Genomic DNA, 22,029 nt, shown 5'->3' on the forward strand with positions numbered 1-22,029 from the left:
ACTCTATTATAGTATCAAACTACTGTAGTATTTGTCAAGCTGGAGGAGAATATCTGAAATTAAAAAGGAATCAATCCACGTCAAGAGGTCTCATTTTTCATTGTGTTCACCAAATGACAAAGCAGGGAAAATATAAACTAAATCTTGGTTTCCTTTTGAAGTGTGTAGCTAAAGAATAATTTGTTCACATCAAACAAGAGAGGAGAACCTCCCGACTCATTCCACTGTATTGTTATTGTAGAGAAAAGGAAGGAGGGGTGAAATTCTCACTCCTCCTTAATTGGATGTAATAGCTAGAGGGAATAAACTTGGTTTGGCCTCAGGGAGGGGAAAGTAAGAAGAGAGCGAATATGTTTGAGAGGGCTGAAAATGCTAAACATCCATGGAAAACTATAAAGACAGACAGTGTGGTCCTGGTAAGCTGAACACGTATGCAAACTACCGTTCAGAAACTGCCTTATAAAGATAAAGGCACAAAGAGAAGTAGAAAAAAAATTAACATACAGGAATGTGGACTGGAATTAAAGTCACCAGAGAAGCGAGACAGAAGAGAGAGATCTAAAGGAAGCAGCACATCACACAGATGAAATGGGTAAACGATAACAGAGCTCACACTGGCCACCAAGTCTGTGAAAGCTTATCGAAGGTCCTGGTCCAGAGAGACGATATCTACGCCTTTGCTGCAGGGACATTTGAGGATGAAAGAAACCTTAGGTGCTCCTATTAAGTCAGACAGTTGGTAGGCACATTCCTTTACACCGCCCCCCTCTGAGTTAAACAGATTTCTATATCTACTGGAAGTAAGGGGGTCAAACAAAGGGCTCAGTCAGGTTTTACTTTATAACAAGGAAATTTAAGTCTGTTGATGTTTGATATTAGTTCAGCTTTTTTACTTATTCTTAAGGCATTTACAACCTGCAAAGTGTGTTGATATTTTTTGAGCTGTCATGGGAGATGTCATGCTTTATGATATGGCCTGCAAATATAATTTTTCCTAATACGCTTAAATGTGAACCCATTGACGAATACAGTCACGCCAGTGTTTTGATCTAAGTAACCAAAGCAAGCATTTCTTTGCATTTAAGCACTACTTTGTTTCATTATAAGTTTCTCATTTTAAACTAACATGCAATAAAAGGGGAAATTGAAACCAAACAAAACAGAACAGTATTTAATTGGACCAGGCAATTGGATACATTTACTTTATTAACTGTTAAATCTAAATTTAGAAGCAACTCAATCTCTCTTTTTCTGTATTTTCTAAGAGAGTTCCAATAAACAACAGCAAGAGGTGTAGCTGTGGCAAACTATGCGTTCAATATATTCCCCACCCTCGTAAGGAAGGAGGCACAGATGTGTTTCCAACACTGGCTAAAATGCAGAGAGAATCATACATAATACATAAGAAAAGCAAATTATTTCTCGTTTATTTGTGGGGGGCTTTTAAATCTGTTGTTAGGCATTAAACAAACAGTTGTTTCAACTCTGTTACAACTTTGATCACTATATGTTAAAAGCATTTATGATCCAAAATTCACATCCCATAATTCGTATGGTTTGGTTGAGCTCCAGTCAGTGTGAGGCCTGAGGTATCACCAAATGTAATAATCACCTCAAAGGCCTGCACACCCAAAAATCTGTCTTTGGAGTCCTTGTCATAAAGCAACTTCTGTTACCACAAAAGCATCCAAAAATGGAGCTCAAAGGATTGGAGATCTCTCTTGCCAGCCAGGAGCATCCTCTGAATTTTATAAGTTTGGTTATGCTGAAATCACTTTCTTGCTCTTTTCTTGCCTCTACTGCTTCTCTGACTTCATAGTGGGAGTGTGCTAAATTTATTTTTTAGCCACTCTATACAGAGATATATTCCCACAGGAGCTCAAAATTCCAGATAAGACCATCAAGGCTAGAGTCCGTGGTGTGGTTAAGACCTAAACTGTGCTTAGAGAAAGAAAAAGTAGAGTGGCTTGAAGAGAGGGAGGGGTTTTTAAAGAAATGCCCATCTAGCTTATTTCTTTTCTTTTGTGTAAAGGTCTCCATCCTTGTTAGGAATAAGCTGGTCCCCCATTCTGCCCTCTACTGTTCTCATTACTGTGCATCCTGCCTCAGCCAGCACTAAGCCCTGCAGAGGTGCACAGAGGGCTTTCGTCTGAGGATAAGATCGATACTTCTCCTCATCATGGGCCAGGGGCAGCGATAATGCACTCAGCCCAAGGCCTAGAGGGTTCACAGGATTTTTTTTTTCCAGCAACTTGGGATCTAGCTTTTTCTGAGGTGAACCACTACAGTATGAACCATGACTACAGAACAAATGTATGCAACGGTTACAGAACAACAAAAACATTTTAGATTTGAAACAATTAAGAGGTTCTTAAAAAATCTTTGATACACAGATGCAGAAGCACGACCTTAACTGACAGGGAAAAGTATTCACTGCTCATATCATGCACCTGTCATGAATGTCTTATTAATTTAGTACTTACAATTTGGATTTAACATCTTTCAGCCCTATCCAAGGGATAATGACTGAGTGGTTCAACCAGCAGACCCAACAATGCACTGTGCCTAAGCAATCCTCTTTTATATAAAGTCTTTCCTTGACACACTAGTTGCATTGAAATACACAGCATCAAAATTTAAGTGTGGGTTATCATGTTAGTGTCCTTTCTCAAGCATCTATTCTATTAAATAGTAGTGGCTGCTTTTTTTTTTCACAAGTATTGCATTACTACTTGCATACTTAATTATTCCCTGGAGAAAGCAATTCTTTGCAAACATATTGTTACATTACTTTTAAATGACTCCATAACATGGCCTGAGACACACTGTCAAACTTAACATTTAACAATATAAAACTCGGAGGCTGCAGTTCCACACACTGACAAAAATACCCATCGTAATGAGGAACACAAGCTTGTTCCTTACGTGTTTATGTATTACACAAGGCCATTAAAGACAGAGGCATTAAAGCTGGAAAACAGCCCAAATAGCACTTCCCAACACCAAAGTGATTCTGCTGTTTAACTAACCTCCGAACGATCTCAGCTGATTTTATACTTTGTTTTATTTTATGTTACTTATACAAAGTGTTCAAGAGAAAGTTAAATGCTGCAGTACTTATTTCAGGTTTAGTATCCCTTTAGGCTGATATTAAATATCCTATTACAGATGATGACCATGCTTTCACAGTTCTGAATTTTGATCTGAAACACAGAGTTCATAAATATGACTCTTATAAAGGAAAATAAGCTGGGGTGATGAGGTCAATAATAAAAGCTAGTGCATGCCTGTGCTATTGTTTGGCCTCCTGTTGGCACCTAATGTATGTAATTAAATTGAGAAATGTGAAAAAAAAAATAGGGGTGGTAGATGTTTTAACGCTGAAAAATGGGTCATTTTAGCCATCTGCTAGGTGGTTGCTAGGCAACATCCCAGCATCATAACGCCATGCATAATTAAACTTTTGTAGTGATACATATTATTTTATTGTCATGAAATAAAAAATTATACAATGTTTTTGTAAGGTGTTCTAGGTGCATAAATGCTAAAAATTGGTACAAGGTAGGCAAGACAATAACATCATAATACCTGATATGATAACATTTCATATAATGACTTTCAGAGTCATAACATGTAATGTATATGCCAAGTGTGGTTGCTCAACTTCTGATAATTTAAGAAGAGTTTGTGGCTAACAAAACAAGCACGTGAGACAGTTTTCCATGTGTTTATGAAGGAGAAATAAACAAACTATAATCAAAAGTACAGAAAAGGTAACACTTCATAATATGGCCTGTGACTATCATATTTACTTACAAATACTTAGAGGTACATATTCTGCAATTTCAGAGGTAATAGTCAGGTTGTTACAGGAAAAAGTGAAATAATTATACTGTAAGTAAATTTAAATAGTGTATGTGTAAGTAATTTTATGTTGTGCATTAGTAATTTAAAGGTTTTTTACACGATAGAACACAAATTATACTGTAAGTAATTTTAAGTACAATATAAGTGATTTTAAGTACTCCATAATTTTTTGGTGATGATCGAGTATTATGGAGTGAATTAATGCTGTATTTTTACATCTTTATTTAATACTCATTATGTTGATGTGCACGATGGATGTTCTATTATTCGACTGTGTTAAGTTGTCTGACGCCACTCCATAATGCGAATCTTGCCATGAAAAATAAAATGTACTTACAATGTAAGATTTCCAAATATGTTTTTCCACATATTCCAATTATGCAGTAATTTAGTTATACAGTACTTAAAATTACACAAAAATTTGTGTCTCCTTTCCTGTAAAACACCTTAAGTCATTCACAACAAAAATTCCTTGTGTTATTACTTACATTTACCTATATTACAACTGTTTATCTGTTCCCTTTAAAAGCCTCACTAGCTACCTCCTTTATTCAGTGCACCTTGCTAAGTATTTGTATGTCAATATAATTACCCTGTAATTTCAAACAAAGTACACTGACATTCCATTTAATTACAGGGGATTACACTTTTTTTCTGAGGCCATAAGGAGAAGTAGAATAAAAAATAGAAAACTTTCTTTTATTCAATTAGCTATCTATCAAATTACAGAAAAAATAGAAACATGGCTATCCCTCAGTCACAAAAGTAAAAGCCAAAACAATTAAATAGTGCTCAAATCTTTTCTCTGATGTAATTCTCAGACAGGCAGAGATGCATAGCATCAAGGCTTTTTGATGGATTGTGCTAATTATTATGATTCAAAAGCATCCTATTTCAGGTTCTTGCTCATTAAGAGTTAGAAAAGCTAATTGGATTAAGTAAATATGTCATTTTCCAATACAGCCATATCACAAAGGAGTAATGCCACTTGGTGCCTTTCAATTTTTTTAATAATTGCAGTCATCAGATTACGTATTTGCACAGACATATTGAGCAGTGTGGTACAGCTATTTCATACTGCTAATTGCTGTAATCCCATCAGTCATATTATTTTCAATGGTTATCACTCATATAATGGGCACCTATATCATTCTCTAGCATGCTTTGCTACCTGTCTGAAATTCTTGTGAAGACAAAAATGTCCTTTTAAAAAGCAAGCTAATTGAGTTTCGTTTTGAATATGTTTAAAGGTTTGAAGACGCTGGTAATTTACTATATTTGTTCTTCAAGTCCTGTTGAGGGAGAACTATGAAAGACATCTGCTTCCCACCACCATCCACTGGACAGCTGATGCTCTGATGCAACTTCACAACATGCCTCTCTGCTTTCTCTCAGCCCCCACCTCCCCCTTTTCTCTCTGCACGCTCATTACAGATGCCCTAGTTTGCTTGTGAGCCAGGAGAGCCTCGCTAGCCTCATTACAAACTTGGACACCTCCCATCTTTTGTACCTTTTTTCCAGACAAGATCTCCCACATTCATGCTTGTATCCCAGAAGTAGCATAAAAAGATTCATCAAACATGTATAAAGGAGTAGAGCTCACATCTCATCTGAATCTTCGCAGTAACCGCTGAAGAGGAAGGTGTCTGTGACGGAAAGTGCCGCTGCAAATTAACAGGCAAGGAAAGACAAACTAGGCGAAGCAAAAATGCATTTTAGCTGGAAACTGTGACACAAATTTACGGGATTAATGCATATTCAACAACACATCTAGGCATTTCTTTGACCCTGTTCCTTAAATGTTACCTCATTAGCCCTCTTGTTGTCATGATGTTTTGCATTTGGCATTTTGGATGAAAGAAAAATTATGCCACACTTTTGACTGAGCAACGCTGATTGAAAATTCACAAAGAATGCACTTGTACGGCAAATGCAAATGTTTAGTCATGTTTTCCCAGCTTTTGCAAGTGTTTTTGTGAGACAGGGAGAACCAATCAAAACTTTGATAAACGCAGGAAATATGGCTAATTCAATATTTCCACATTTCTGCTTGAGAATTTTATCAAGAAAAATTGAAATCAAGATTTGTGTAAAATTCTACATGTTTATTTTCTTGTCAAAAAACACACAGGAGGGTTAAACCATGCAGCTCACAAATGTCTAATGGATTCTGAAGCCTGTTAGCTTAGCATAAATACAGGAAATAGGAAGAAGTTGTTTCATTCGATTAGCTAGTTGTGATGCTAAGTGTGTGAAATCCTTATATAAAGTTTGGTTTGGTTTGGTTTTTTGTGGTTCGTATTTTCACACGACTACCAAAATAAATCCATGTTAAAAACTGCTAAAGAGGCAACAGATCACAACAATGATACTGTTATAATGGGTGTATTTTATGGTCAATGCCACATATTAAACATTATAGTTATACTGGTTAACAACAACATTAACCAGTATAACTACCTGTTTTACCTTTGACACAAAGAAAAGTGAGATTTCCACCTGCTTCTATCCACCACTGGTATATTTTGCAAAACAAAGCTTCCCTTTTTTTGCAGCAATACCTGCTGCATGCAGTGCCATGTTTGAAGTAAATTTTAACACTTTAGTTAATGAGAATTTGAAGGGTTTAATTTACTTATATAAAATTCAGGCTGCTAATATAACAATTAACATTACTACAGATTAACCAGCACTTTAAAAGCAGTGTTGAATCAAATTAAACATAAGCTGTTTACTCCAGTTAAATACTGAATGAATAAATGTGAGAATGGTACTGATCTCGTTTTCTTGCCAACAGAACAATTACATCCCCATTAATTAACAGCACATTTATTTAAATGAAAAACATATGGATGAAATGATGAGCTACTTTGTTCTGTCTCACTGAATAGCAGGTCCTTCACCTGCCGCAATTTATTGTTAGGTAAGTTTACACAGGCTATTTGAAAAGTCAAAAATTGCTGGTAAGCTCTGTTTAATGTTCCTCTTCAACGCAGGAAACATCGAAGGACATGAAAAATACTTGAAAAATATCTTCTGATTCTTGTTCCCTTCATACTTCACACCCGAAGGCCTAAGCTGTGCATTGTGTGCAACGGAAAGGGCAGGCCTTGACAAATTGAATTTTTTTTCATCCTGCTTACCCCTTGGTCAGTGAATTTCATGTAGCAGGCACTACTTACTTAGAGATTCAGTGTCAAGCAAGAAAAGACTCAGTGTGAGTGATGATGTACAGTCAAGGGTGATTACTGAGCTTCGACGTAAAATGCTGTACTCACTTTTCAGTGATTTTATTTTGTCTTTGCCTTAGCACACATCTTTAAAAGATAACACATCTTTGTAACCGAACAGCATGCGACACAGACAGATAAACACATGTACTAGACGCTGCTAGTGTCCAGTCGATAGCATTATTCCTATTATCCAACCACAGTTCCAACGAAATGCAGCAACAACTAAAGAACTATGCTTCTATGTGTATAATTATAACTTCTAGAGTTTGTGTATGCAAGAGAGGAAGACAGCAAGAGTGAGAGTGCAATATCCCGCAAAGACTCTCCTTCAGTGCACTGAACACAGTTAAAAATACACACTGCAATTTAAACTTTGAACTTTTCAGTTGCTAATTTAATCTGTCACACTCTTCACAGGTTCAACACTCGGTGCAGAACAAGATTTCAAGCTTAGTCACAATACACTGGCGGAATCTGCAATAGAGCACACCCACCTAGGACAAGTGAACAGGTTAGAGAGATCAAAGTTGTAAATATTTCATATGCCTCAAACAGTGGTGAGTTGTACAAAGGTCTGTTTCAGAAGCAAAGTAGATAAAATAGGACGATATCAAACATGGTTAATAATGCAAGTTAGAATTAGGTTGGGTATACAATATGAAAACTAAACTAAATAAGAGGGAAGTAACAGCTTGGAAGCTGAACAGTTCATACATTAAGCATAGGCTGACATTTGTTTCATTTCTTCCTGTCTGCTTCCTCTGATTGCTTTCTCTAGAATGTGAGAAGTCCTAAAACAGGCATAAAATTAAACATGACAACACCAGTGTTGTAACGCTTGACTATGCTATAAATGACACACTGTATGCTACACTTTTTCTTCTTTATAAAATATGGAGAAAGTGAAAACAAACAATTTAATGGTTCTTGCATAACTCAGTGGTCTTGTTTATCACTGAGAACATTTATTCTGTGGTTTCTGTAAAACTGATTGATTAATTGACTGAATTCACAAACGTTAAAGGAAAAATGGTTAAAAAACATCTGTATTCAAACAGGCAAGCACGTTTTAAAGACCACATGGCCAGCTTGTGTAGCAACAAGCATATGGATAATATCAATGCATATCATTACATCTGCACATTCTGGCAGCCGCTTATCATCCTGTATTTCCACACATGCTGTAAACAGTTTTAATTTTAGAAAAACAGCTGCAGAGAGGTACAGTTAAACTATGTAACTGTAACAACTTTGCCAACATACCAATTGTGTCCCAGTAGTTAGCTAAATCTGAAAATGAAGCAGACTACTGTTACTCTGCTATGAAGTGTGAAGTAATGGTCCTGATGTGTCTGTTACATAATTGCCTTGTTTTTTCTGTGTCTACCCCACTTGGGCATCATGGTGGTGCAATGGTTAGCATTGTTGCCTCACAACGCAAGCATTCCTTCTTGGGCTCCCACAGGACTATGAGAGCTGAATTGGCTGAGCAGTAGATAAAGTGCTTAAAGTTTATAGAATAAATTGTTGTATGAGACTGTGGTTAAACACAGCTTCTGGCCTAAAGCACTCTGAGTGACCACCATGACCAGAAAAGCACTAAATAAATTCTGGTGTGTTTCCATCAGTGTCTCTGTTAGTAATGAAATGACATCTCAACAGCAGTTCGGTTACAACATTTATACCACAGATTTGGTCTTGGTTTCAGACATTGTTACACTTTGTTCCATTAACAAAAACCCAAAGAGCACAACTCAAAAGCAAGGGCTGCACTAAAACTTTAATGTTTTACGCTGATGTTGGTTTTGGTAATATGGAAACTAAACCTTTTTCCCAATTGACATGACCCTGACCTTTGACCCATGACCTTTAAGTATTACATACAAAAATAGTTGGATTGAAGCAGAATAGGCTGAAATCTTTAAACTGTAAAAACTGTAAAATTAATGTAACCTTGTAGGGCACTGTATTGAAAAAACAAAAGAAAAAATGTGTTGTACAGCTCTCTTCGTGCCCTTTCGTCTGATATACTACTTGGAGATTTTTTCAAGGTCAACTTTGACTTTGGGTGCTAACAATGAAGGTTTAGCTCAAATGCTTAGCCAATTTAGATACTCATGGAGTTTTTGCTGATTTTGACCTTGACCTTTCACCAAACTTGAATCAGCTCGAGCTGTTATTAGTATCTCGCATGACACAAAATTTGAAAATAATATCTTAGTAATAATATCTGAAAACAGATTCTCAGATTATCTTTAACAATTTATGTATCTACTGTATATCGTACATGCTGGGAATGGCTCTAGCCTTCAATGAGAATGAAAAACACGAGTGGATCGAGAACAGGTGAGCAGTTGGATTCTCCACATTAAGCAAAAGTTAGGAAGTGGAAAGAAATACTGACTTTTTGTTCACAAATCAAATTGAGTGTTTATTCAATTCAGTTCTGTTTGATTTAAAGCATGCAAACTGGTCACAGTGGTGTCAAATAATATTTTAATGTTGGTATTTTAGTATAAAACCACAATTTTCTTTCTACTTACTATGTGCTATACAGGGTTAAGACCTTAATAAGTGGTTACTGCTACATTTGGCTTGCCCTTGGTTTATTACTGAGCTAAAAACAAGAGAAGCTCATCTGAAACTATTGCTGTGTGACATGTTGAGCATTGAGACTCTAGCAAAAAAAGTTATCAGAAACTTGTACCTGAAAGTACAAATCTGGTGTAAATTGTTGCAACCTTTGCCCTTTTTGTGAGGGCAACTGACTGTGACTATGTCTCACTTTGATTTTCGGGCAGGAGTGGTTTCTGTTCGATGAACATCATGTTAAAGGGAATTTTCATCCTGGCTCTCAGCTCTATTTTTTCTTCCTCTTTCTACCCGTGGCTGGTACTACAAACCCCAAGGGTAATCTAAAACATCTGGATGGAAAATGTTGCACTTAAAAAAAAAACTGCACTTATCTTCAAAATGGATAACATATACATTATGTCATTACCTAAAATTGCTCTTCTGAAAAAAAAAAATGTTTAAAGCAAAGGCTTCCAGTTGAAACTTGTCATATCCAGACTGATCGTATCCTGCTTCCTCTCAGTCACTCACCTGTTTCTATTCAGCGCAATTTAGTGTAAACTCGGGCTGACTCACACGATAAATAAATGCATGTTGTTTTGTGTTTTGCCAAATGAGTGAAGTATGGATGCACTTCCACACTGTGAAAAACAGCCAGAATTGCTGCCTAGACTTGGTGTGATGACATTTCTGGGTTACCTCTCCAAGCTTCAAGCACAAAAACCAACTCTTCTGTACACACACAAACACACACAAAGAAAAACAGACAATACATTCAGTGCATGTACTAATATACTCAAATGTAAGTTGAAATACTGTATAATACAGAGCTGGCAAGTCTTTAAGAGTAAAAAGCTGAAAACACCTCAAAGAAGTTTTAAAAGAAATTATATGTTGCAAAACATTTACAGTGTTTAATTAATTTGCATGAGTACTTGTTATTTCTTGTAGGTTTTATGGAATCATAACTGTCAATCAAAGACAGAGACATAATTCAAGGATTTTTTTTAATATAGACTGAGTTGGGACTCTTCATTTAAGTATGTCCTTGGGACAGAATCAGGAGGCATCATCTCCTTGGGACAGGTGGCTTAAGCACTTAATCTCATCTGAACTAAAGTAAGTAGACTGGCCTGACCGAATATGGTGGGTTCTTTATCAGACCAAAGACTAAAGTACTCAATCTCATTTTAACTACAGCAGCTTCACTTCCATCTGAAGCAGTTTAACCATATTTGTAATTAATAAAACCAGAAATTGTCTCTTTTTGAGAGATGTAAATGAGTCAAATACTCCCATACAAAAGCAAGAGTTACATTCTTTGTTTGTCAACCACTAAAACTTAAACAAGCTGAAACTGCTTACATCTCATCAGACTTAACGGCTGCTGCAGTTCTGCACTTAATGCAAAATACTTTATTCTTCCTATTGATCCGTTGGGGAAAGGTGAAGTCTTCACTCATGGCCAAAACCAATAATGAATGCTGATACTGGTGTGACACCTCCCTGTCAAATACAGGGGGTCCTTTGCACTCAGCAGGCACACCCACTGAGCATAGAAATTGTGCTTGGCTGAGGATACACTTACAATCCACATTGACACTTGTCAGTAAGCTTTTCATTTCTCCCACCTCCTAAATACCTATCCTCTTCCCACACACACACACCTACACTTGGCACACCTACACATCTGCACAGGCAGTTATTGATAAAAACAACATTCTTAAAATAATATAGAGAAAGATAGATACAAACATTTTAATAGTATACAAGAAAACTCTTAACGTTCCAGCCAAAAAATACCCTGGTTTATCATCCTTTCATCCAACTTGACTGTTACCTGTTGTTTACCTTGTTAGGCTTCCTTATCTGTGAAAAGTTTGGTTTAAATATTTTTCTTGTGGCCCCAGGGCCTTTCTTTTTGCAGTATACCTCTGATTTTTTAACCTAAAAAAATGGTAGCTGAACCTTGAGAATTTGAATTTAAAAAAAAATCCAAGTTTGTTATGATACTGTACCATGACTGAGAGGTATCAGAATACATCTCTAAAATAAATTTGTTTTATTTATATTTTAATATTATTAACAATAGTCACATCTGTGGTGTCGATAAACAAATCTAAAAGGCACTTTTATGCATTTAAAACCTATTTCCCCTTTCTGCCTCATGCTGACAGACCTTTATCCATCAAAATGCAAAGATTTACTCATTTATAAGAGGAGCTGCGCTTCTGCAAATTACTCCATATAAGTTTAGTGAACAGAAAATTATGACATTTGTGCTTTTTTCTGAATTTATGTGCCAATAAAAGAAGCATTGCAGGAAAAGGGCCACAAAAAAGATTTTTTTTCCCATCTTTTTTTACTTAAACTAGCCTGCGGTGCTTTTTCAAATTAATCATTTCGTATTTATTGGTGAGTCAAACAAAAATGCATTGCGGATACAAATTTTAGTGTTAAATTACATACAGGTGATGTCTTCTGAATGTCACACATGAATAAAACAGTGAAGTAAGATCGCATTTGCAGGGGGAAGAATGCTGTTCATTGAGTTACACAGATCAAAAGTGTTTTGAACCTTCAGCGTTCCACTTCTGCATGCTTTAATACTTTATCATCAAACTACGTTGTGCGACCACCGTTCCACCACTAACAACCATCCACTGGCAGTAAGGTTTAGTACTAGCAGATACTGAATTGTCTGCTGTAAGGAGGAAAATAAGTAATCAAAAAGAAATGTCATTTTCATTTATAATTTTGGTTTGAAGCATTATGAAAACAGCATAATTGAGCTAAAATTGTTATTGTGTCACATGTGTCACTTTGAAGTGATCCACTATACCCTTTAATGATTTCAAACATGCAGGTCCACTCGTTAAAGTGCATATATTTGAAGTTATTACCTGCAACTTTTTTTGCATCACATGCAGTGAGTCTTCTTGTGCCTCCAAGAGTTGAAACATTAATTGTGACCCAGTGGGATTACTTAAACCCAGCATGTGGTCTTGTTAATACTCAAGCTATGAAAGGGACGGGCCGCTGCATGTTCTTAGCTGAAAAATGAATGTACACTCAACGATAACTCACACTACAAATGAAGAATTTGTATAATCTTTTTACTCAAGCTACGGGGCTCTTTCTGCTTTTTTTCCTGACATTAACACTTTGCTAAGAACGCCACAGCTTAAGTCAGCTGTCATAATGTTATATATTGCCTTTAGTCAGTGATAGAACTTTAACACTGTTTGGGGAAATACAGAATCAACATTTCCATAGTTTTGTGAAGAGAAACATCACCTTTGAGTTAAGGACTGTGGGAAAACAGACAAGCTATTGTGTGAAAATTGCTATTTTTACTGGTGATCAGTCTTTGTGTTTATCTTTTGTCTGTTTGATGCCTTGAAGAATTCTTCCTTTTCACTCACTGCCAAATGCAGAGTTAAGCAAAAGTCACCTTGAGGATACAGAACTGGGCTTCAAACACGATAATTTTCAGTGTTTCAGTGACGGTCACATGATTATTGTACCATCACTGCAAAAGTCTTGAGGCACCTCAGTTTTTTAGTTTTTTTCTAATGTGCAAGGAAATGGGAAATAGTTGGATGATTTACTGAAATATGTGCAAACATAAATGGAAACCACAGTATATAAGGGGAAAGAGAGTTTCGACAATCCTAACAAGCCTGAAAGTCCATTTTTGGTAGGACCGCCTTTATTTTTCAACATAGCCTGGATCCTCTTGGGGTGTTGCCTTCTGTTCTCTGTCAGGGTGATCCCACATTGTTGGAGTAATATTGAGGTCTGTGCTCTGGGGAGGCCAGTCTATGACTGATAGTGTTCCGTTGTCTGTTTTCCTATCCAGCTTTGCTTTCGCTGTATTGGCAGTGTGTCTGGGATCATTGTCATGCTGGAAAATGAAACCATTACTAGGGCTGTGCCATATCATATCATTTGTGAGGATTAGCTTTGACTGTTTGGTATAAATTTTTACATGATATTTTTACACTGACGATGTTGTAGCATCCCCATGCCTTTGTGTTCCCCAATGCATGCAAGCAGAGAAGCCCAGGCATGACTGACAGCAACAGCCACAAGTCAGCCAAAACTAAAACTACTTCAGCAACCTCCAACAAACCACAGCACTCAGCAAAATATGCAAGGAAAATTGTTCCTGCCAAAGGTGGGAAGAACAAATGTGTTTCATGACTTGAGGAAAAAAACACGCACATTGTCCAGGCTACGAAGGAAGACATACAGTACAGGCAGCTAATGATGTTCAACCCATTCAATTATTGATGTGTTTACAAGGTGGCAAAACAGGGCTTAAAGCATGAGCCAAGATTCAACAGAAAAAATATGGCTCATATTTATAATGTAATAATATTAATAATTTGGTACTTTATTTATTGTTAAACTACACTCCCTGGGTTACTTTTGTTCTTATATTCCACACATCTTGTGTCTCTCTGGCACCACACTGCTGGTAGCACCTTATTTTTTAAAATAGATTCACACTTCAAATCAGGAAGTGTGTCCTCAATGACAGTAGCTCATTGGAAAAGAAGGATGGAAAATGTCTTTCATTTACCTTCTTTCATTTGCTGCTGCCGGAAGCATCGATAAAATGCTCCAAATGTCTTTTTTTGTCAGAAATATCATAAATTTTCTCAAAGTGTCATAATCTAATTTTGAGGTGACATTGCCCACCATTAAAAATCAGGGGTTTTCCAGTATTGCATGGTCAAATAAAAACCTGATGGTATTTCTCCTCATTCATAATTACATCAGTTTTGACAAGATCCCCAACACCACTGACTGAAAAGCAGGTCTTTTGAGAATGCACTGCACACAGTGCTAATATATGCAAGTTCTCCCCTCTTTGCGAATCACCCTGTTGGGGGAAAAATACAACTTTATATCTGTCAAGGCTGTGTTATCTTTGGCATTTTCGCAGCTTAAGAAATGAGAACAATTTCTGTGATTCTGCGACAGACTGCTAGTACCCAAGTCTCTAAAAATACTATTTAAAATTGGTTCTTTACTAACTTGTGTGTTGCCCTTTTTATGCTTGAATGAATCATAGTTCAGTTTTAAGTGGCTTATCAAAGGGAAAAAAAAAACCTTTCTCTGAAAATGGTCAAGTACAAGAACTGGGTAAAATGGCAGCCAATGTGTAAAAGAAAAACTCTTAAAAACAAAACAAAAAAATCTGGAGAACTATTTCTCGAGATGTCTTGATGCATGCTCAATCATCCAGGTAAAGAACTCCCAAAAAGATGATTCTGTTCATCTGGACATAGATGAACAGCGCGGGAAATGTTTCGTCACTCATCCAAGAGTGACGACTTCTCAAAACCACTTTAATGACAAGAAAGTCTGGCAACCTGGAAGCTAAATATAAAGAAATGAGGGGCAGCTCAAGACTTTTGCACAGAACTCTAAATCAAACAAAACCACAAAATGTTATAAAATAACTATGAAACATCCATTTTTTTCCTGTCTGAAAGTTTGCGTTGACTAAAATACGTCTTTTACCACCATGCTGCTATTTTATTCTCAAGGCTGCATTAAAGCTCTTTGGTAAGCGTTTCCTCTTCATGTGTCCTTGCAACCTTGATAACCATCACTCCAGTGCCCTCCATATAAGTCAAGCATGAAATGTAGGCAGGAGAACTGAGATGGCAAAGACAAATAGCATTGTATGCATCACCTTGTCAGCATGACAGACAAATGAAGTCTCCTTCAAATATAAAAAGGATTAGTGAACATCTGCACTGACAACAAATATCCCTATTAAGTTCCACAAAAAAACAGCAGCGCTGGCACTACATCACTTAGTTCTATGTTTTGATATTCTATGTTGCATTTTCTTGTGCAGGGGTTGTTGTCCAATGAGTAGCTTGGAATCCGTTGCTAATCATGGCTGCTGATTTGACAGAAGTCTGACCTCTCTCCACTGATTAAGGACTGTGCCATTTAAAACCGGATTGAAGAGCACTGTAGAGGTAGGTCGCCAGTTATTGTTATTAAAAGTCAGTCATACATCAACCATAACCTTTAGTGGCCAGTAAAGGTAATGAGGTTTGGATAAATCTGTACAATTTATATGCATTATATCCATTTAAATGTCTGCAAACAAAAGCTCCATTTTATTAAAGATATAATAGAGATGAACCAAAATTCTGAGTCAGAGTAAAAAAATTTGTTTTTGCTGTTATTTATTTCCTCTTTTGTGGCAAGGAAACAAATACATCTTCTTTTAAAAGGCTTTCATTTCTTCACCACACTATCTTTGTACATCTGGTGCACAGCACTGTAGAGCTACAGTAATGTGCAAAAGGCTTATTTCTTCATATTTTGCTCCCAAGGAGCTAGACTCTTTTTTTATTTATTTATTTTCTAAATAGCTCTCCAGGCCCTCTAGCCCTGTGGTAGCTGGGATAGGCTCTAGCCACCGTGACCCTGGTAAGGATAAGCAGAAGAGGATGGATGGATGGATCTCTCCAGGCTTCTACAGGTATGCCAAATTACACAAGAATTGTACTGAAAATCATCATTTTCATCACTCCTGAAAAGGAGTGATGAAAACAAATATGAAATTTTGGTTTAAATATGTACACAGCGGTCAAGAGAGAGGTACAACAGTGTCTACGGTCATCTGTAAAACACAACGGAGGCTCTGGTGAGTTTTGGGGATGCTTTGCGGTCAGTGCTATTGAGCATCTTCTCAAAATTGATGGAATTATGATCCATTATGCAATACCATCTGGAAAGCATGTAATTGGCAACAACTTCATTTTCCAGCATGAAAATGGTTCCCAGTACGAGGTCAATGCATTTAAAGCATACCTGGATAGAAAAACACAGTTAAAGACTATCAGTCATGGATCGGCCTCCCCAGAGCCCAGACCTTATTGAAGCAAGTGGGATCATCTTGATAGAGAAAAGAACAAAAGCAGCCAACATCCAAAGAAGAGCTCTGAATGTTCTTTAAGAACCCCGGAGAACTTTTCCTGAAGACTGCTTAAAGAAATGACAGGGTGTTTGCCTAAGAGAGTTGCAGCGGTGTTGAAGAATAATTGGGTCGTACCAAATATTGGTTTTTTAACCTCATTAGAATTGCACAAACTCTTGCCTTATATACTGTATTTCCATGTATATTTGTAGCGTTTTCCCATTTTATATACAGAAATGAGGGGTGGCTCTTTACTTTTGCAGAGCAGTGTAGGTCACATGTCATTCTTATTAAAATGCATTGGTACATCAACCATAACCTCAGCTGCCAGTAAATGTGTTGACCTTTCAGATAAATCTATCAAATCAGCCTTGATAGATTTATCTATCAAGTCGGTATATCTCATTTATATCCATCCAACTGTTTGGAAGCAGAAGCTCAATTTCTCTCAGCTAAACAAAACTTCTGCTGCCCTTCAGTAAGCCTCCCAACCTCTCAAACCTACATCATATTGAGCATGATGAGCAATTTAAAGCTGCCAACATTCGCAAAATTGCAATATTTCTACATTAGTGTATTGTTTGACTTCTTCAACTGCGTTACACAAGTGCAATCTTTGGCTAAAATGAACAGCAGTCAACAATATTAACACTAATCATGGCTCACCAATAGCAAACAATCACACTGCCACTCCAGATGGCTGTCCATTCGACTAAAAGCCTCTAATTGTGAAGTCCTTATCACAAGACTGGGGCTAAAATTAAGATGCATAAAACTCATTAAGGCTGACACTCCAAACAAAGCACAAAAGCGTCTTACATATCCATCCACAGAACCCACGGGTGCAGTCATGTCCTTTGTCCAGACAGACAGGCAGGACCCCAAACAATGTGTGAGAGTCAGCCCCAGTAACCAAAGAGAGGAGGTGATGTATTGCACGCTGACATGGAACAATGCAGTCTGTTTTACCTGAAGGCGAATCTTTCTACCCCATCAATTTGTTTCAGTGGACAGAGGCACCCTGTGACATCCTCCATGCAGTGTTTGTTAGCCGCTATCTCAGAAGACACCTGCTGTCTTTGAGCAATGACATAAGGTAAGTAAACCGTATCTTCAAGGCAACACAAAGAGATTTCTAATAATCACAAGACATTTTTTTCTGCCACTTTCTTCATGACAGCTGAATGCTTTCGTGTCCCTTTTAATCTGACTGTGGATTTTTTTAAACATGTCAGACTGACAGCAACGGTGACGAAGGGGTTCGGTTGCAAATATAGCTGCCAGGCTGACCAATATGACTGTGGCTGTTGTTCAAACACAGATGAAACGTTAACACTGTCGATTAACCTCCATTTCCTCCTCTAACAAGCTCCCTTTTGTGACTAAGGTTACAGCTTAACTCATTTTTGAAGCAGATGGACAAAAAAAAATAAATCCCTTTACAATAGCACAATTTTTAACTGGGATATGATTAATTGAGGGACTAGTCCGGGGTTTATTTTTAACTCACTGAGCCTTGAAACAAGTCGACCCGCGGCACCACGGCTCTCTGCTCTTCCTGTACATTCATTATGCCAGCCTACCAGGGAGTATTATGTCTTGTAACAGCTGACTGTGAGTTGACACTGTGAGGCTTAGGGAGCCTTAGAAACTCTGCTTGGGGCACACTCCCGGTGTAGAGACTGAGGTCTGTCTGACATGTGTGACTCCTGAGGCAAGCGTGTTGCTAAATGAACAGAGACAGGGACAATGGCATGACCCACTTCTATCAGGACTACCCTGTTTTCTTTATCAAAAATATATACATATGTTTGTATCCCACAGGTACGGCTCTGCACTGATGGTGGAAAATATATAGCGGCCAAAAGCTTAAACATCCCCATCACCAGAGAACAGGAAGGGCAAAAGGGGGGAGGATGTAAATGATGGGAACGGTGATTCAGGGAGTCAGGTTAATCTATAAGCTTTCAGCAGTTTTCTCTCTGCATAAAGCAGTGTGACATGTTTTGGTAAGACTCTACATTAGACTTCAATGTCCATTTACCCTACTTGTAATATTGCGCTGGTTAATAATGATAAGGCAACTATTACAGGATATATATCACCTCTAGATTTGTCTAGTCACCACGCAAGAAATCTTTCTATTCCGTTTTTTTTCTTCTTCTTTTTATATTGGTTAGTAAAAAAAAGGGAAAATAAGGGGAGAAAGATGCCTTTGTCCCCCTGCATTAATTAACGAGAGCTAAACCTGGACCCTCAGCTTCTTTTACCCCATGTAAGCTTCGCACATAAGCCAAGCAAGCAGCTGAAGATGGTCACTGTGAGGGCGCACGAAACACTGGAGCTGTGCACATTTGCCTTAATTGTGCGCAGTCTCATGTGGCCCTTTATCAAAGAGCAATTACACACAGATAAAATACACAATCGGCCGCTTGTATACTCAAACAGGTCTCCTTTGAACACAAACCAATTAACTAACGAGTCGTGCACGGATTAAAAAAAAACAAAAAAAAAGCGTGCCGAGATTGCTCCGTTTTCCGCGAACAATACAGTGTTGAACCGTTCATGTGGGATACCCCCACTCCCCTCTATCCTCTTTGAATAATCACCAGCACTTTGTCACTTTCAGTAGAATATGTAAATATGCCAAAGGATTCTGATCGATCCCCTGTTCGGTGATGCTCCCACGCAAAAGAACTATTTGTGTGGGGAAAAAGAAAAGAAAAGAAAATGTGACAATGATTATTTTTGCCTGTCACTTGTTCCGCTCACCTTTCACACGCTGTGGGACAGCGGCGCTCAAGCACAGGGCGACGGAAAGGAGTAGCGGTCCCATCCTCTCACAATAATCAGGTCCGACTTCCAAGGTTACGGAGCTGTGGGTAAAATCGCGTGGCAATAGCCCAAACTTCTCCTTCCTTTGCTCCGGCTGGACTGTGAGGGTTACCCTGAGAGCTGTTGCTATATGACTATGTCCTCTCAGGTAAAGTCTTGCGCTGTGATAAAGTCGGCAGAGAGGGAGACACAGAGAGACAGAGTGAGAGACTCGCCACCTGGATTTTGTCCTGCAGGAACAAGTGGACTGTGCCTGCCGGGCACTCCTCTGCTGCTGCCTCCGCGCTCCTACCGCAGTGGTGCGATGTAGTGGAGAGAGCGACGTGTGCGCTCACTCGGTGCTGCCGGACGACTACTGTCAAACCTCCCAGAGTCAGAAGAATTATCACTTCCGCTACACACATACAAAATAAAACTAGAAGTGATGTCTTTTAATTTGAACTGCGCTTCATTTGATGTCTCGTGTATTCAAATAAATAAATAAGTAAATAAATAATAATTATAATAAAAAACAAACAAATAGTACCTTGTTTTTCTCCGACTTTTATTTCTTATTTTTAATTCTCTCTCTCTTTCTGATATCATGTCATGTAAGCCAATGCCTGTTTACGCAGTTAGTTGTATTTATAAAGTTATTTTTAGAAATATTAAAAATTAAGTTATAAAGCTATTTTTTAAAGGATAAATAAGTTTTCCTTACTATTTTTTTTTATTGTTTTAAAGGTGCAGTCACACAGTCAAAACGTTATGCAGCTTGGACCACAGTCACTTTGGTCCTTTGGTCACTCGGAGGATGCTTCATGGTAGGCTTTATTGGTGGAGCAAACTCTTCCTCCTCCCACTCCCACCGCCCGATAAAAAAATAAATAATAGAGAGAGAGCTTTAAAATAATTCTTCCAAAAGTCAGAACTTGCTAGAAATTTAAATTGCGCATAATCAGCCTCTCCCAAACTCCTTTTGTCACTCTCAGATTTCTGTTTTTTAAGCCTCCGGAAGTTGGATGCTCAGCAATTAATTTAGTAGTTTCAAAAGTATTTTTCTGGAAAGCCTTGATGAGTTTTAGTATCCTCAACAAAAAGATTAAATTGGAAAATTCTTTATCGCATTAAGATACTGACCGTAATGTTCTATGAACAATTTTCATTTTGTAGATTCTCCTGTTGTTTCTAGGAGAGAGAAAAAGATGGCACTGACTGAACAGCATCTCTGAAACAGAGTTTAACGAACATCTAATTAACGCATATTAATTTACACAAACCACAACTTCCCTGCTTACAGCGAGTTTCCAGTTTACAAGCCATTTCCATCCTTCAACTGAAGATCTTACTGAAACATAAACTTTAATAAGTAACCTACAATAACGCATCCATGCTTTTTCACAGCGTGTGCAGACTGTTTATGCATACTGAACGTATACAGGTGTCTCACTGGGGTGTGACATTCTCAAAATTAGATTATATCTCAAGAGGGTGGCACCACACTGATTGTTCCTTTGTGCCACGTGTGATATTTCGCCCACCTCTGATTGGATTTTCATGAATCTGGGTTGAGTTAAATTAATGTGACAATTGCACTTTGCCAATTATAAACTGACACTGATTAACTCATGGTGAGAACTGTGATTATGGGCCCCGACCAACTCCCCCCCCCCCCCCCCCCCCCCCCATATATTTGTTCAACATAGCAATCTTACTCCTCAATAACATTTTTGATCTGTTTTCTAAAAAATAATAATAGTATTTAAAGACATTTTCTGCAATGGCAAGAGCATACTGGCTGCAGACACTACAATGACATGTTCTCCTTACACGAATAACTGATCCATGAATAAATGCACTGTTTCATTCCATATTTGTGACCATTGCCATTTCTGCACATCTGAGAGAGAAGTTTCCAGAACGAAAGAAAGAAAAGTAGCAGGACTCTGACTTTAAGTCGATGTCTTTATCCAACAGTCTGACCTTGAGATGCTTTCAGGCTCCTCATTATGAATCATGAAAGATATCAGGTGTCTTATGGTTTAATGTAGATAGAGACCTATAACTGTATGCACTTGGTCAAGACTAATAAATCATCCACAGTGGCCACAGTAAAGTCTGCTATCATGATAATGAGAAGCTGCCCTCTATTCCAAAGAGCACCTCCCACTGTGTCAGATTTCCAGACTTGTCTCCATTGCACGTGATACTTGGTGGAATAGCACATCCCTCTCCCTCAAAGTATGATCATGTTGGAACATCTGCGTACGATTATATTTAAAAAAGCATCGGTTTTCATGAATCCACTGACAAGGGCAAAGAAGGCAAAGAAGGGATGCGACACATCCCTAAAAAAAATTATCCAGTGGCTGCTGATGTTCCTTAGCTGTAATTGTGATCATAAAATTAAATTAGAACAACTGTTGATGCTGTCTAGTCATTGTGTTAAGGGCACATTGGTTAACAGATGTGAATTTGTTAAATTGTCCTGCTCATTGTTCTATTTGCCTTTTTCTTTAGTTCTGATTATATTGAAGGGGAAAAGTGCGGTTTGTGCTATGATAATATCAAACCTGCCCATGTAAC

General features: G+C 37.8%; 1 protein-coding gene across 2 annotated transcripts in view; it reads right to left on the minus strand.

The window, feature by feature from the left end:
* The window catches only part of LOC120725939 (EGF-like repeat and discoidin I-like domain-containing protein 3), a 124,082-nt gene extending 104,280 nt beyond the window's left edge, over positions 1 to 19,802 (minus strand). Inside the window, exon 1 of one of the 2 annotated variants that reach the window (XM_040019055.1) lies at positions 19,402 to 19,802. In XM_040019055.1, the coding sequence (XP_039874989.1) occupies positions 19,402 to 19,465 (64 nt within the window). In that variant the 5' untranslated portion in view covers positions 19,466 to 19,802. The remainder of the gene's footprint in view (positions 1 to 19,401) is intronic. The other variant, XM_040019053.1, reaches the window with a different exon arrangement.
* Positions 19,803 to 22,029: the final 2,227 nt, after the last annotated feature.

The sequence above is a fragment of the Simochromis diagramma genome, unplaced genomic scaffold (assembly GCF_900408965.1).
Source record: "Simochromis diagramma unplaced genomic scaffold, fSimDia1.1 OVJJ01000822.1, whole genome shotgun sequence".
NCBI classification, from domain to species: domain Eukaryota; kingdom Metazoa; phylum Chordata; class Actinopteri; order Cichliformes; family Cichlidae; genus Simochromis; species Simochromis diagramma.